At 35.0% G+C, this 16,663-nt stretch overlaps 1 protein-coding gene and 1 non-coding gene across 4 annotated transcripts; both read left to right on the top strand.

Annotated features, from left to right (window-relative positions):
- Positions 1–417: 417 nt before the first annotated feature.
- LOC132168343 (small nucleolar RNA snoR114) lies at positions 418–505 on the top strand. The gene has a single exon (XR_009438857.1). It is a non-coding gene; the product is annotated as a small nucleolar RNA snoR114 (small nucleolar RNA).
- An 8,025-nt stretch (positions 506–8,530) lies between these two features.
- On the top strand, positions 8,531–14,972 carry LOC132179900 (probable inactive leucine-rich repeat receptor-like protein kinase At3g03770). 3 transcript variants are annotated; one of them, XM_059592696.1, is made up of 7 exons: positions 8,538–10,178; positions 10,793–10,923; positions 12,655–12,895; positions 13,228–13,430; positions 13,524–13,570; positions 14,299–14,410; positions 14,555–14,972. In XM_059592696.1, exons 1-7 carry the CDS (start codon positions 8,840–8,842, stop codon positions 14,783–14,785), a joined length of 2,304 nt encoding a protein of 767 aa, XP_059448679.1. In that variant the 5' UTR covers positions 8,538–8,839; the 3' UTR covers positions 14,786–14,972. The 3 variants fall into 3 exon arrangements, 2 of the variants coding, with proteins under 2 accessions (XP_059448692.1, XP_059448679.1); XM_059592709.1 differs by lacking the exon at positions 14,555–14,972 and having other exon boundaries at positions 8,531–10,178; positions 13,524–13,557; positions 14,299–14,389; XR_009439985.1 differs by lacking the exon at positions 14,555–14,972 and having other exon boundaries at positions 8,531–10,178; positions 13,228–13,557; positions 14,299–14,389.
- The last annotated feature ends 1,691 nt before the right edge of the window (positions 14,973–16,663 follow it).

Here is a 16,663-nt window from a genome sequence, read left to right as displayed (position 1 = left end):
TATATAGATATATATATATATATATATATATATATATTTTTTCAATGAGATTTCTTCTGTATGTCCTTTTAAACCATCACTTTATTCTTAAATATTTCATTAAACTTTTGACTCATTGCAATTCGAATACTAATTAAAAGCTTCGCTTTAGAGTTGTCTCTTCATCTAAAATAACCATTAAATGGGGTGGAAAAACACATGAAAAGATAACATTACCACTAAATTACTAATGTTAGCTTGAGTCTTAAAAGCATTATTTATCGCCTGAAAATCATGATATTTTATTCATAAATTAACTTTAATGTTTAAAGGCGTTTTGAAAATGTGATGAATAATAAATAAGCTCTAGCTCTACAACAAGAACCAGTAGTCTAGTGGTGGAATAATTTCCTAAGACTGTGCGGTCCCTGGTTCGAAGAGCGGTGATGACTTCTGCGCTATTGGTTATGGATGGGTCCATCACAAATGTCTGATATTTCAGAAGAAAATACGCGCATCTGAGCTTCATTGTTTTTTTCACCTTTTTTTTTTGGGCTATTAAAAGAACCTTTTTTTTTTTTTTTTTTATTTTTTAATTTTTTGCCTGCCTTATCGAAGAATAATTTCAATCAATTGCTTTAAGCATTTCTTGGGTGCCCGATCCCCTCGAAGGGGTCATGTTTCCTACTTCTTTTTCTTTTTCTTTTTATTTATTTAATTATTTATTTATTTTTATAGCTTAGAAAAGAAGAAATAGTAGCATAAGTCTTGATTAGGACGACTCTAATAAGGAAAGAATCTAACTAATTATTTGACTATAAAATTTATGGAGATATACTCGTTATTGGACTCAAAACGATACCAAACACATCACATTACTCAATATTTTTTTTTTCCGCCTTACGTGTGGCGTCCCACATCGCATGTGGATGAAGATGTGCACCTTTCTTGATAACAACGTGTTTTAAGGTTGTGAAGGTCATGAATTTATCAGAACTATGCAATTAAGCGTGTTTATACAAGAGTAGGACTAGGATGGGTAATCTCCTAGAAAGTTTGATTTGAAAAAGTCAAAAGCGAATAATATTATATTATTGGAGTGTGGCGTTACATTACAGAGATATACAATATAGGTTTTACAAACTAGACAATAAGAGGAGGAAGTTTTCTTCCTTTAAACCCTTTCTAATGGGGACAAGATTTAACCTCAGACTTCTTATATCACAACAAGAAGAAGAAGGATTTCCAAGTAAGTTTGTTGACATTCATTAATACATCCTGTGTCACAATCGGTCCACTCCCTCCCTCTAGCATACCCACTGCTCACAACTAGCCTTACCATGCCTACCATGGCACCAAGCACGCTGCACATGTTGGCCACTTGGACAAAATTGCTTTCAACCCCAAAACCCTTTGTAATGCTAGAACTTGGTAATTTTTTACACTATTAGAGAATTTGGCATAGACCCAATATAAAATTAGTGGGTTAAGGTTGAGGGATTTGACTTGTTTAATTAAATGAGTCAAGTTAAGGTTGATTAATCTATGTAGTCTTATACGCATGCATCGTCACGACTCGAACCCGACATGCAACATGTAGGGGTGACAATTTTTGAAACTACATGTGAACTCAACTCGAAATTAGTAAGTTAGGGTTGAGAGGTCCAATCTGTTTAATTAAATGGGTCGAGTTATAGTTGACCTATAATGTTTCAATACGACCTGAATCCGATATGCGAATACGAATTGTCACCTCTGGACAATGTTATCAGTATTGTACCTAACAATTAGCAACCCACTAGGGACACTATGGGCCTATGACTCTAGAGGTGTGCATTAGAGCTGACGGAGTTCAAAATGATACTTCTGCATTTCACCTCCACCGGGGTTAAAAGAGTCGGAAACTTTCAACTTTTTTTCGACGGAGGCCATTTTCGCTAACAGGCTTTTTTTTTTTTTTTTCCTAATGAAATTTCTTGTTTATGTCCCTTTAAAGTATCACTCTATTCTTAAATATTTCATTAAACTTTTTACTCATTGCAACTCGAATATTAATTAAAAGTTTTGCTTCGGAGTTGCCTCTTCATTCAAAATAACCATTAAATGGGATGGAAACACACATGAAAAGATAACATTACCACTAAATTACAATTGTTAGCTTGAGTCTTAAATGTACTATTCACCGCCTGAAAATCATGAGATTTTTTACCTACTTTCTGGGCTATTAAAAGAACTTCTTTGTTTGTTTGTTTGTTTTTTTTTTTTTTTTTTGTTTAATTTTTTTAGGTAACATCGGCTACAATACCGTTGGTAACTTGCAAGTTGATTTGCTACAACATTTGAGGATGCCAACATAGATCAGTTTATAAGAAGCTCTAGCGCCAGAAAAATGGATTGGATAAGACTTTCTAAAAAATGGGCTGAGCGCAAACCCTATGAGACTACGAATGTTAAGGTTATGTTACTATTTGTTCTTGTACTTTGGGACTCCAAAACTTCGAGGATGAAATTTTTATAAGGAGGGAAGAGTAATACCCCAAAAAATAAATTAGGGTTAAGTACACTCTAATTATGATTTAAGGATGCTAGAGTTGAACTTCATTTGGTAAAGTGTAAGACCTTGGACTTTTTAAGAATTTATTATTGCACCGAATATTCAATAGAGGTACCGAATGTTCGATGCCTTTAGTACTGAAGAATCAGCTTATACATGGTAACCAAATGAAAATGCTTAGGATAATGAGTATGAGATCAATTACAGTGTCAACGTTAAGGAATAATTCCTAAAGGACAAGAAAACATTCGAAACACCGTCTTAAGAGGAAAATCTTATATTTTTGAATCCCAATAAGACACTCAAAAATATTGGAATGGATACCATGACATTCGTCTCGGAAATATCTTTCTGGAATGAGATTGCATGCGCAATTCCGAGACTTGTAGCAAAAGTTATGGTTGTTTTACTGAACACTGTACAATCGATCAAACTGCTGAAAAAGTCAACTATGAACATTTGTTGAAAGTACCGAGCGTTTGCTGATAGTGTGTCAGGAAGGTACAAACAATATTTTCAGGCGTAAGTCCAAAAGTACACCGAACGTTTGGTGGTGGACCACCTGAACGTTCATTGACCAATTTTGGGACTGTTGGATATTGACCAAACGCCCGACAAAAGCTGTGCACATTACTTGAATGTTCACCCATAAGTACCGAACGTTTAGTGACATGCTAAACTGTCATAGTGGCACCCATAGCTTTTCAAGCCCTGTAAATACCTCTCCTCACTCGACCTTTAAGTTTCATTCTGCCCCTGTTGCTCTTTAGAACATTTGCTTGCGTGATTTTGGGAGTTGTGAGAGTTATTAAAGAAGAATGAGAGATTTCTTGGAGATTTTGCTTTAAGGAGGTAATCTTCTAAGCCTAACTTGTTCATTACCTAGTTATTATGCTGTTTAAGTACTTTTCATAGTTAGCTTAATGTTAATTTTGAGCTTCTAGTTATGTTATTGTCCTTAATCTTGGTTTAAGCTTGGGTTAGTGTTTCATTCTTATTGGATGTATTTTATTTTGCATGGAAATGTTATTTTGGGCTAGGAATATATTAGGAACCTTGTTGTGTCCTTAGAACTTGCTTAGGAGTGACTAGAATGCTGTTTGGTTCGAAATGAGTTTTCTACCCAGCAAACATTTCTGGCCGAACGTTTGGCCTCGAGCTCAAATGTTTGCCTAGTTTGACAGAACGTTCGTTGGCCAGGCAGAACCTCTATTTTGGGTATTTTAAGTCTTGGCCTTGTTTCACCAGGGTTTAAAACTAATGATAGGTCTTTTCTCAGTATTCAAGGTTGTGGAACCTCAAGAGGATTTTATAGAGGAGCCTTACAATCCGGGTGAGTACAAACTTACATGAATACTTGTTGCTTTTTCCTCATTGCACGACCATTTTATATATATCAAACATGCATATTTACAACTCTCATGAAATACATTTTGGACTAGTGTGAACTTTATTTTTTGAAAACGTATGTTAATTAACAAGATAATCAAATGATGATACTTGTAAAAGCATGCATGTAAAAGGCGGAGAAGATTAATTACATTGTATGATATAATACATCGGTACGTGCGGGATAACGACCATGAGCTTACTATACATGTTAACTCTATGATCAAATGTATATGTATTTATATTGGTAACCGGGGCAACCATGTTTGATTGGTTGGTCACTATAGGATGAACATCATTAATAGTGTGGGTCACCCGAGGTTGGACTCGGTTGGGCTTCAGTAGCGTACAATATCCGGGGCACCAGTATTGTATTACAGGTTCTTCGGGACAACGCCAACCCTGCTGAGAATGGGTAATATTTTGGGTAGATCATACGGTTTGAACTATGACATGATTATTATATTACAGTAGATATTATATTTATATTGCATCTATGATAAACTATCACCTCATAATGCTGTATGTGCTTTATAAACAATTGAGTTCACCATTTAATGACGAGTAGGTCATATGCATTTATACTCACTAAGCCATTAGACTTACCGTTGTATTCTTTTCATCTTTTTCCCCATACGTATATCTGTGCTGTTATAGATAGTTTAGGAGAAGATGGATACCGTAAAGTATTCGACTATTGTGGAGGACTTGATCTAGGTGATGCTTGAGGACTTAACAAATTGTTTAAAAAAAAAAGGCTATCTTTTTGCTTTGTTCTAAGCAATTTTTTATTCTATGTCTCTAAAAAACAAAGGAAAAAAAAAAAAAAAATCCCAAGCAGCTTATTTGAATTATTGAACATATTGAAGAAGAGAAATTTGACTGACTTTGTAACGCCCCGGAAATTAATTAACTGATAATTAACTTTACGGTTCGTCTCCCAACCTTAACCCACGAGGAACAAGATTCAGAGATTTCTATTTCTCAAAAACAGAGGCTACTAAGCAGCGGAAACATTAAGATTCTATCAACATTAATCAATATAACTAGAGCATCTACCAAGAATTATCACAGTAGCTGAAATCACATTATACATATCATCGTTACAAAAGATCCATACTATACATTAACATACAAGCATACATCAAAGCTCCTATGTCTATGGTATCACCCAAAAATACTAGTTGCCATGAGCACCCGTATAATCTCACTTGAAAACGTATCAAGTATATAATAATTTTTTTACATTAATTTATTTTTTAATTTATTACTATATAATAAAAAGAACATTGTCAACTAGTTAACCATAAATTTTTCAAAATACAATTTGAAAAAATATGGCATCATTTTAATCTAGCATGATTCAAAGAATATGCTGATTGATTGTTTATTTATTACGTTACTTATATTTTTAATTTTTTAATCATTTTTCTTTAATTTTATTTTTTAATCTTGACCACCCTTAAACAAAATTATGGCTCCGCCATTGGCCGTGATTGTTATGAATCTATCAAAACTCCGCAATTAAGTGTGCTTATACGAGAGTAATACTAGGATTAGTGACATCCTGAAAAGTTTGGCTCGGAAAAGCAAAGAACATATAATATTGTGTCATTGAGGGGAGGCATTGCATTACGAAGGTATATAATATGGCCTATAGGTTTTATAGACTAGACAATGAGAGGAGGAAGTTTTCTTCCTTTAAACCCTTTCTAACTGGGGACAAGATTTAACCTCAAACTTGTTATATCACAACAACCAGAAGAAGGATTTCCAACTAAGTTTGTCGACATTCATTAATACTTGCTGTGTCAAAATCGGTCCACTCCCTCCCTCACTCCCTCCCTCCCTCTAGCATACCCACTACTCACAACTAGGCATTTACCTCCCGCACGCTGCAAATGTTGGCCACTCGCACACAATTGCTTTCTACCCCAAAACCCTTTGTAATGCTTGAACTTGGTAATTTTTTACTCTATCAGAGAATTTGGCTCCAACATAATATAAAATTAGTGAATTAGGGTTGAGGGGTCTGACCTATTTAATTAAATGAATTAAATTAGGGTTGATCGATCTATATAGTCTTATACGCATACCTCGTCACGACTCGAACTTGACATGCAACATTTAAGGGTGTCAATTTTTGAAATGACACGTGAATCCGACACAAAATTAGCAAGTTAGAGTTGAGAGGTTCGATTTGTTTAATTAAATGAGTTGAGTTATAGTCGACCTATATAATATTATACCAATGCCTCGATATAACCTGAACCCGACATATAAATACGAATTGTTACATCTAAGCAATGTCGTCAATATTGTACCTAACAATTAGCAACCCACTAGGGACACTATGGGCCTATGACTCTAGAGGTGTGCATTAGAGCTGACGGAGTTCAAAATGATACTATTGCATTCTGCATCCACCGAGGTTAGAAGAGTCGGAAAGCTTCCAACTCTTTTCCGACAAAGGCCATTTTCGCTATGCCTCCGCTTATGTTTTCTCCCCACCTCTGACTCAACCTATACATATTTCCCCGACCCTTCTCCTCCTTTTGATCCTCCAACTTGATCTACCATTGGTCTCATGAAGAGTAGTCACTATGACATTGTAATTCGATTAATCTTATTAGAGCGGTAACACAGACGTATATCTAATACCAACAACTTGGTGGATAGTTAAAAGAATGGTTGATATGACCTTGCTTTTGTTAAGAAAATGACAATGCTATATTTTCAGTGCTACCACATTCAAACTCAATGATTAAATTGATCACAGAATTGTGAGGCTCTGATCACCCGTGACTCAAAAGACACAAATGCTTGTTTTATTGCAACGTACACATGCTGAAAATCTAGTGGGCCTCATCTTTTTCCAACACCAAATTGAGTTCTTGAGCTGGTTTCTACCCGTGAACTTCTATCTTCTTCGAGAAATCAAAAGTTGTCCTTTTTTGCTGGCTTGTCTAATATTGTACAACATTACAAAAACTGCAACAGTTCTATTTATTTTTTATTTTTGGTCCATAATGATAATCATTTGAGAACATAATTGCAAGATATTTTAGTGTATTCCTAAATTTATCTACCATTCGTTGCTTGACCAAAAGCTTGCTCATTATTCATTACTGTTAAAATAATGATTAAGTAATTAAATTTACCTTTTCCTATCAGTTTAAACTTTTGATCTCTAAGAATTAATGCGTTTAATCTCGTGACTTTGTAGGCCAAACACATGGTTTTTAAATAAAATTGTTTCCTTTGAAAAGAAAAAAAATTGTGATTTGAAGACCTGAAAGTGTTCCGTTTGAAAAAAAAAAAAAAAATACAATTTGAAAACGTGAAAAAAAAAAAATTATATTTTCAAACAGCAGGCAATGTGAATATTTTTAAATAAAATAGTGAAAAGTGTTCCATTTGAAAAAATAAAAAATTTGAAAAATTATAGGTTTTCAAACAAAGACAATGGGTGCATTTTTAAAAATGCATAATTTTAAGAGTCAAACCGTGATTTTAAAAGCTGAATGACAATTTAAAAAAAAAATGCTTTTTCAATTTACTGCATTTTCAAATCACTATTTTTTTTTTTCTTTTCAAATTGCGCATTTTAAAACCGCTAAACTAAACAAACACTTCACCAACTTGAATTTAAGCCAATTTTGGAATGTATTTATTCCAATTTTTTCCCTGGACAGTTTATTAATTACCCAAGTGAAAATTATCAATGAAGCCAAATAATTTCGAGTAAGTTCCAAATTTGATTATAGATGCAAAAAGATATTACAAAATACATGGGTACAAAAATGTTAGAACATCAAGATACTTTTTCCAATTCTTTTGTTTCAATGTGCCTGTTTCTGAGGTAAAAGACAATGATGCATCTCCCACACTGACAGTCTGACACTGATTTATATGCTCTCTTTCTTTTCTGCTGCATTTCTTTTTAACTAAAGTTAAAAAATAATAATAATAATAAATAAATAAATTTAAGCTGAATTATTATTTACTATTTTAATATTTCCCCCTAAAAAAATGTGGTTTAACACCTCAAATATTTAACACATAAATATTAAATTTAATTATTTAATTTATATTCTAATAAATATTCTTTTTATAAATTAGATTTACTGGCCAAGAGCCATGGTGCGTAAAGTGTAAGGATTCTTTTTATTTCATGTGAAATAAAGAAGAGCCATTTCAGAGTCAAAATTTTATTTTGTTGTATCTAACTGTGTATATGATGATATGTTATCTTGTTATGACTCTATATACAAAATATATCTAACGATGTATATGATAACACATGATAATATTTGACATTATTTATATTGTTAAATCCGTAAAATAAAATCTTGACATTAAAAATGACATGTCCAGTAAATAAATGTTTGGCGTGTATAACATCTCGTTCCCATATTGGAAAGATAAGGTGTAACCTACATTGAGCAGGGGGTTTATAAAGATAGTCATGAGTGTTAAAGTGAAACTAAGCTTTAAATCACATTCGAAAAAAAGTTCTAAATTAACTAGTTGTTTTATATTGATAGCATAGATATGGCCATAATATGGATAGACTTTTTCTCTAGGCTTTTACAGCAAGAGATGGAAGTCTAAACTCTTCTTGCAAATATCGAAGCCATAAATTCCATATTAATGAGCTAGGAGAAAATATGAACTAATAAATAGGTTGGTAAAAAAGACAATCTGTTTCTAAGTAGTGGTTGGCATCTCGTTTGCCGAGTTCAGTGTATTTGAAAATGTCATCTCTTTGCTTGCAGCCTCTGCCTCCAAGTTTTCTTTGGAGTAGGAAATGGTTGTCTTCTGGTAATTGCTGACAACCCAGCTTTGCCTTGGAAAGAAAGAGAAAGAGCAAAGAGATTTCAATGGTGTTTCTGCAACCTTAACTTGATAGTTCTAATGGCGAAAATAGTTCTGCATGCATTTCATCTTCTTCTGCTAATACTTTTTCTTACTACCCATCATTCAGACCAGCTGCAACCCTCTCAAATTTTTTCCCTTTTACAAATCCGGCAGCTTCTTAACTACCCACCAGCTTTAACTGTCTTCAAGGACTCCACAGACTTCTGCAGCATTGAACCAACCCCATCCTTCACTCTAGCATGCTATGAAGACAACATAACACAGTTGCACATGTTTGGAAACAATGGAGATCTTCCATTGCCTCCAAATTTCTCCACCGACACTTTTTTTGAAGCTCTTGGTAGTCTATCAAGCTTGAAAGTTCTCTCTTTGGTTTCTCTGGGTCTATGGGGGCCACTGCCTAGAAGTATTGAAAGTATATCTTCTCTGGAAATACTAAATATAAGCAGAAATTACTTCAATGGAGATATCCCAATACAGCTTTCATCTTTAAGGAACCTCCAAACTGTCATACTTGACAACAATGAGTTCACAGGCAAAGTTCCTGAATGGCTAATTTCACTCCCAGTTTTAGCAGTACTTAGTGTGAAGAACAATTCACTTGGTGGGTTTCTGCCTAATTCTTTGACAGTTCTGCAGAATCTAAGAGTTCTTGCTCTTTCAAATAATAACTTTTCAGGAGAAGTGCCTGATCTTAGCAACTTGACAAACCTTCAAGTTCTTGATTTGGAAGATAATTATTTTGGGCCTCATTTCCCTGCTTTGCCTACCAAGTTGGTTTCTCTTGTGCTCAGAAAGAACAAGTTTGGCTTTGGCATACCTGCTGAATTAGGCCACTGCTATCAGCTTCAAAAGCTGGATATTTCTTTGAATGAATTTGTTGGACCATTTTTGCCATCCTTACTTTCACTGCCTTCAATTAACTACATCGACATATCGAAAAACAAGTTCACAGGGATGCTGTCCCAAAACATGTCTTGTAATGCTGAGCTTGTTCTTGTCAACTTATCCTCTAATCTTTTGACAGGAGAGTTGCCAAGTTGTCTGCACTTGGATTCCAAAAGTAGCGTTGTAGTGTCTGATAAAAATTGTTTGTCAAATGAAGCTCAAGAACAGAATCCTTCTAACTTTTGCCACCATGAAGCTCTGGCAGTGAAAATTCCACCTCAGCAGCAAAATCATACTAGACCTGCTGCTAAAACAGTTCTTGCTTCAAGTACTGCAGGAGCGATTGTAGGAGGTATGGCAATTGCTGGAGTGGTTTTCTTGGTCATTAGGAGGGCAAATAGGAAGGCTTCTGTAAAAACTAGTCCAACAAGGGCAATAACTGAGCGTGTGTCTCCAGTAAATACAGCAAAACTCCTTTCAGATGCAAGTAAGATCTCTCTCATTTTTCTTCTAGTTATTTCATTTTATTTTTGTTTGCTCTCTGTAATGCTTACAGTTCATGCCCATTCTCCCACCTTCATGATGCTACAGACTCTCTAGAGGCCCCTTTGTCTCTGGTGCTTATTGTTTCTACTGATAGGAATTGAATTTATCAATAATCTAATACTCCCCTCATGTATGAGCTCAAATTCACCCCCTTTGTAAGTGAAGCTCAACACGTGAAATATTTAATCGAAATGACAGGAGATGATAAATTTAATCATTAACCAATAATCTAACATCTACTGAGGTAGCTTCTCTAGGTGGATTTAGTTTGGTTACAAAAGATGACCTTCCATATGGTGGTTCAGCCAATTTAGTTATTCCATCCATATGCATTAATGCAATCTAATTCCTGTTTGAAAGCTAATAAATTTATAAAAGGAGAAAATTGAGATATCGTTTTCTAACATTTTGATATTGCTACCATTTAACTGGTTCTGCTTTAAACTTCAGCAGTATTGTATAGTCAATGAGAAAGAAGAAGAATGAACACACAAGTCTTAACCTTTCTTCATTTATGCATGTGATTACATGCCTGTCTGAAATATTTTCTTGCAGGGTATATATCTGAAACAATGAAGCTGGGAGCTAGCCTTCCTGCTTATCGAACCTATGCTTTGGAGGAGCTTAAGGAGGCTACAAAAAACTTTGAAGCATCATCTCTCATAGGTGAATCTTCAATTGGTCAGGTACAGATTTTGGATAATTAAACCAGAAACAAAGTTTATTCAAGAAGTACTTCATTGTTGTCATACTTATCTTCCTGACTGTAACAGAGAATATGACCTTAGTTGTATCTGAATTGTGGCAAATGATTAACTATAGACAACCTGTATTTGTTCGGATTAAGGCATAGTTGAGTTGCATTTAGCTCTTAATTTGGACAACAAAATTTCCTAGTTAAGTCAACTCTTTCCATGAACAAGCTCCATTACTTGCATAATCAGCCTAATTGGAGAAAAACTTGGACACAGAATACACTTCACAGTCTTGCTTATGCATGCTGAATGCTTTTGTGTGTCTAGGCGTCGGATTACTGAGGCCTCGCAAATGAGTTCCGGCTAGATTGTCAGAGTCTTTATCAAGTCTTAATGCCTTTTATAGCAATTACTCCATAGAGGAAGTGATAAAGAAGAGCTTTATCAAACTGCCAGTAAACCTTTGATCCTTTCTTCCTTTTGTCTGAACCAGCTGTTGGATATGTTCCATTGTATAGGCTTGTCAAACACATGTTTGATATCCAAGATAATGTATATCCATGTCTTGTTTGGTGCCAGATGGGCATGGCTATAGCACATGTTTTGTAGTATCTGTTTGACCTGGATTAGGATACAAGATCCTCAAGAAGATTCCCTCATCTGCCATTCCTATTTACTCTTGTTGTGACAAACTATGATTTTGAATGGTATACAATTAGAAAAACAAAAGAAGAAAAGAGGGTGCTTAGATCATGTTTGCCAGAAAAAAAACCTAAGTTGAACATCAAGATCCGGAAGAACATTCCCTCATCTGCACGAATGTGAATATTTTTGCCTTAGTTCACACCTTCCGCACTATTGTAAAGATATACTGGTCTGTTATAGTGTTTGAGACAACTGTTGATGATGTAAAAGAAAAGAATAACAGACTGCTTCAAGGTGTGTTACAAAGTCGCTATCTTTAAGACGATATTGCCCCTACCAAGTAAATGTAATTGGTTTGCACTGGGTTACTGCAAATTCGCCTCCCGGATACAATAAAACCTAGATTTGATATGTTGTTTAACTGTGTTATGCACAAATGAAGTTAAACTTGAATACCCTCAGGGATACTATACTGTCAAAAGATTAGAACTCTGTTTCTACAGTAAACACATTCTAATGAGATTTTGAAGAAAAAGTCACAAGTAATAAAAGTCTTTTGAATGAGAGATTGTATTTTCTTAAAATGATTAAATTTTGCTACGGAAGTGGGCTATTTATAGAGTTAATGGCACCTTTCTGAACAAGTGTTTCTCATTAAGAACATGTATGCTTTTCATTATGAACATCTCTCTTTTTATGATGAACATATGTCCTTTCATGCAATGGTGTTTTTACATGAAAATGTATCTTTCGCGAATAAAAATGAACAACACTTTATTTGGACCGTTAGATTTCAAAGACCACATTCTTTTAACAAAAGACACATCCTTTACTAATGGTCATCTAATTCTGATTATTAGACCTTGCCTGTTACCAATGGTTAACTAATCTTAAGTCTTAACCATTAAATTGCACTTCATCTAATAAATCCCAAAACAGACATATAAGGAAATCTATTATTGATTTTGAAAATTTTTACAACATATAGGAGAAATTAAAGTTTTCCTTTAGCTTAGAATATGTAGCTATATGCAAATTATTTCTGAATAACATGTCCTGCTTCCATTGCATTCTCAGATATATAAAGGGAAGCTCTCTGATGGAAGTCTCATGGCCATAAGAAGCTTAAAAATGAGAAAGAGGCACAGCCTCCAGACTTATATGCACCGCATTGAGCTGATTTCAAGACTCAGGCACTGCCATTTGGTTAGTGCTCTTGGACACTGCTTTGAGTGCTACCAGGATGACTCAAGCGTCTGCAGAATATTTCTTATCTTCGAGTTTGTCCCAAATGGCACGCTAAGAGACTACATCTCTGGTAGAGTCAGTTCTTGTTGCATCTTTCTGCCAGCTATCTATATCTAGAAAATACTTGATTTAGTGTCTGTTTGGAATTGCGTTTTAGAAATAGAGTTTTTAAGTCGAAAAATGTTTTTTTGGTAAAAGCTTCATTTTTAAGTTTTTGCCAAAAGTGCGTTTTGACAATTTTTAGACTTTTTGGACCTCAAAAGCGCTTTGAATTTTTTTTACCAAACGGGTACTTTTTTTTCAAACCGACTTTTTAAGTGTTAAACATATTTTTAAGCTCTTCAAACGCACACCCAAATAGGCCCTTAGTTTGGGACTTAAATCTAAAACATGGTTTGGCAGGACTTACAGGACATAAATTTACTTGGATCCAGAGAATAGCAGCTGCAATTGGAGTTGTGAAGGGTATTCAATTTCTGCACACAGGGATTGTTCCTGGACTATATTCAAATAACCTGAAGATAACAGACATTTCATTTGATCATAATCTTCATGTTAAAATCAGAACTTATAATCTGGCTCTATTAGCCGAAAATAAGGGAACGGTATGGCAAAAGAAACTTGTTTTTACTTCATTTAGCTTAATATTCTTTCCTTGATGCAAATCTCCAAGTTAATTTTTGGTCTGAGTCTTTCAGGTGGGTGGAGGTTCATCTCCTGGATCAAAAGGAAGTAAGTCAGAAGGGTAATAAGAAATTCCTGTCCTAATATTTTACAAATACCACATCTCAGCTTTGATCTGAATATGCAATATGGTCTGTTGTGTAAAAGTGTTGATAATGTAGTGGCCTCCTTGGCTCCATGTAGGAATAGAACACAGCATTGCCTTAATCTCCAACTTTTGGTGTTGAGGCTACATAGATCCTTCTTCACCTTTCAGATTATCCAATCCTCTTGACCATTGGATATGGCAAGCCTCATATCTGTCTTGTAAAATTTTTATTCTCAATTTATATGGTGCATGGCTGCACAGAAGTCAGGACGTTGGAAATGCTTCTTCTATTCAACTATAGTCCCATAAGCAAAATCGACCTTAGATTCGCATTTTTCTTCCAAAGATTATCCAAGACAACCTAATATATACTTTCACATTTTCCACAAAACTCCCAACAGCTGGAAACCCTTGTATTCTATTATTATCTTGTCGCTGCATATTCTAAAGCATTTAAACTACACATCATCTCTTTAGAGTCTGCCCTTGCAAAGATACATACCTCATCTCATTACAAACATTTTATTAGACTTGTATGTACTGAATATAAGCTATGTATAACAAACCGCTTTAAGGTCAAACATGAATTACTATATTTTATCATTGATCAAATAAACACATTGCTGTTTACTGTTCTCAAGAGATTGTCTTTTTACAAATGCAAAAATTTCTTAGATAGCTGTCATTTCTATGTTTTACAGGGTAAAACATGAGGATAAGAATGATGTCTATGACATAGGAGTAATCTTACTAGAGATCATTTTGGGAAGGTCAATCATGTTCCATAATGAAGTCGGTGTCTTAAAAGATCTTGTGAGTATTTTCTTTCTTATCATTTTGAATCTATAATATTGTGACTACTTTGCAAATAATTTCCAAGTTGCATAAGGAACAAGTCATGGGATTGAAAATGTGATTTCTGCTGAATCTAGCTACTTGCTTTTGCTTCTTATGCAGGTACAAGTAAGCATTACCACTGATGATATCGCTCGAAGGAGCATCGTTGATCCGGCAGTTCACAAGGAGTGCTCAGTTGAATCATTGAAGACAGTGATGGAGATATGTGTCAGGTGCTTGTCCAGCAAACCAGCTGATAGGCCTTCTGTTGGAGATGTTCTTTGGAATCTGCAGTTTGCTGCACAAATTCAGGATTCATTCATAGGAGACGCCCAAAACAATGAAGACTGACATCTGACAGACATCCTCCTGAGAAATGTTACTTTCAAGCTCCTATGCTTGCATGTTTAGTGTGCAGTGTATGTAGTGATATGCGAGTCCAGTGCAACACAAAGCATATAAGCATCTATATGGCACTTTCAAAATGCTTCTTGTCTATGAGCATTTATATATGCCCAAGTGCATGTTTCTAACTTTTTGTTCCCTAGTTCATTTTGGTCAAAAGTAGCAGGTATCATTTTGAAGGGAAGACATAATATTGCAAGTTCATAGGCTGCATAAAGAATAAATCATTCAAAAGGTGTTGGAAAATCATAAACATAAAAACATAAAGTTATAGTGTATACCTTTTTCTTGAGAAGACCCAAATCAGGTTCTTTTTTCAGTGTTCTACACTGTCTATCGATGCCTCTCACGCCCAGAATGTTAAAAGAACTCAAATGATGGTGTTTTATTACAAAAACAAAACACATATGTGCACAATCTAAATGCAATTTGAGTGAAAATGATAGGAGAGGATATAGAGAGTTTCAGAATTTCGCTTTCTGGATTGATGGGTTGAATTAACTAACACACATCCCATGGTTTATTTATGCTTAAAGGCCTCCCTCAATTGGAGATTCATAGTAAACAACCAAGAGTTGTGAATCAAGAGGTACATCTCTTGGCCATGGAAATCACATTTCAACCCACTGTAGGTATACTAGGTCCAATTACTAACAAAAGGAACAAAATTTGTGTTAGGCATGGTTTAGCTTGTGATGAGTGTAAAATACTAATGTCAAGTAGGCAGCACTTGTTCAAAAGAAAATGAAGATTTCCTTTGCACTTATTAAGTCGTACGTCCCTTTGTCCCATGTAGCAGTAGGGTGGAAAGAAGCCAAAGTAAGGAAGAAAAGGCTATTCAAAAGAGTAAGGATGTAACGACCCAAGATAATGAATATGGTGAAAATATGTGTTGCTTAAACAAGATAATGAATATGGTGAGATTTGTAAGAGCATGCATATAAAAGATGGGTAAAACTAATTGTATCATATGACATGGTACACCGGTACGTGTGGTATAACGGCCATGGGCTTACTATACATGTTAACTCTATGGTCAAAAGTGTGGGTGTGTTATATGGGCATGTTATATGGGCCTTGGATCCAAAGGTTGTTTCATGACCGGCGCAACCATGTTTGATTGACGGGTTACTACACGACGTAAATCATTAGTAGCGTAGGCCACCCGAGGTCGGACTCGGTCAGATTGCCAGTGTTATGAACAGTATAGTACAATGGTTAGAGAACAAGCATTATATTATAGGTCTCTCGAAACAGCGACAACCCTGCTGAGAATAGGTAATATCTCGGGTAAACCATACAGTTTGAACTATCATTTGATTCTCCTAGTTACAACATATATTATATCTATATTGCATCCATGAATAACTGTCATGTTACAATGCTGCATATGATTCATTAACAACTGAGTTCATCATTCAAATGACATTTTGACTCACTAAGTCGTTGGACTTACCCTTGTATTCTTTTCCCTCCATTATGTTCAATTATGTTGCTTAACTAGCTTAGTCAAGGATGGATCTAGGGAGACACCTAGTCATTATGATGGATTTGCTCAGGATCATTTTTGATGACTTGGACTCTGTATGGCTCAAGTCAATGTGGGAAGCCGATGGATCTGTTCGTCTGGAGTTGCTCGAGATCATCTTTATGCTGGATTTTTTTCTATATGCATCTTCTATCTAAATGGTACGAGGTCTTTTTGGGTAAAACCAATAACAAAACCATGCGGGCTAAGGCCCAAATCGGACAATATCATACCACTTAGAGCGGGGTGTTACAGTCATACAACCAAGTGGTTCTTACTTTATTATTTTTTTGTAA

This window comes from Corylus avellana, chromosome ca1, assembly GCF_901000735.1.
Source record: "Corylus avellana chromosome ca1, CavTom2PMs-1.0".
In the NCBI taxonomy this organism is placed as follows: domain Eukaryota; kingdom Viridiplantae; phylum Streptophyta; class Magnoliopsida; order Fagales; family Betulaceae; genus Corylus; species Corylus avellana.
Note: the sequence above shows the minus strand (reverse complement) of the source record. Positions and strands in the feature narration are given on the sequence as shown.

Excerpts from the sequence above, each read along its gene's own strand:
- LOC132179900 (XM_059592696.1), top strand. The coding sequence starts at position 8,840 with ATGGCGAAAATAGTTCTGCATGCATTTCATCTTCTTCTGCTAATACTT. Across the intron at positions 10,179-10,792 it reads AAAACTCCTTTCAGATGCAA|GGTATATATCTGAAACAATG; the intron begins GTAAGATCTCTC and ends ATTTTCTTGCAG. Across the intron at positions 13,431-13,523 it reads TAGCCGAAAATAAGGGAACG|GTGGGTGGAGGTTCATCTCC; the intron begins GTATGGCAAAAG and ends TGAGTCTTTCAG.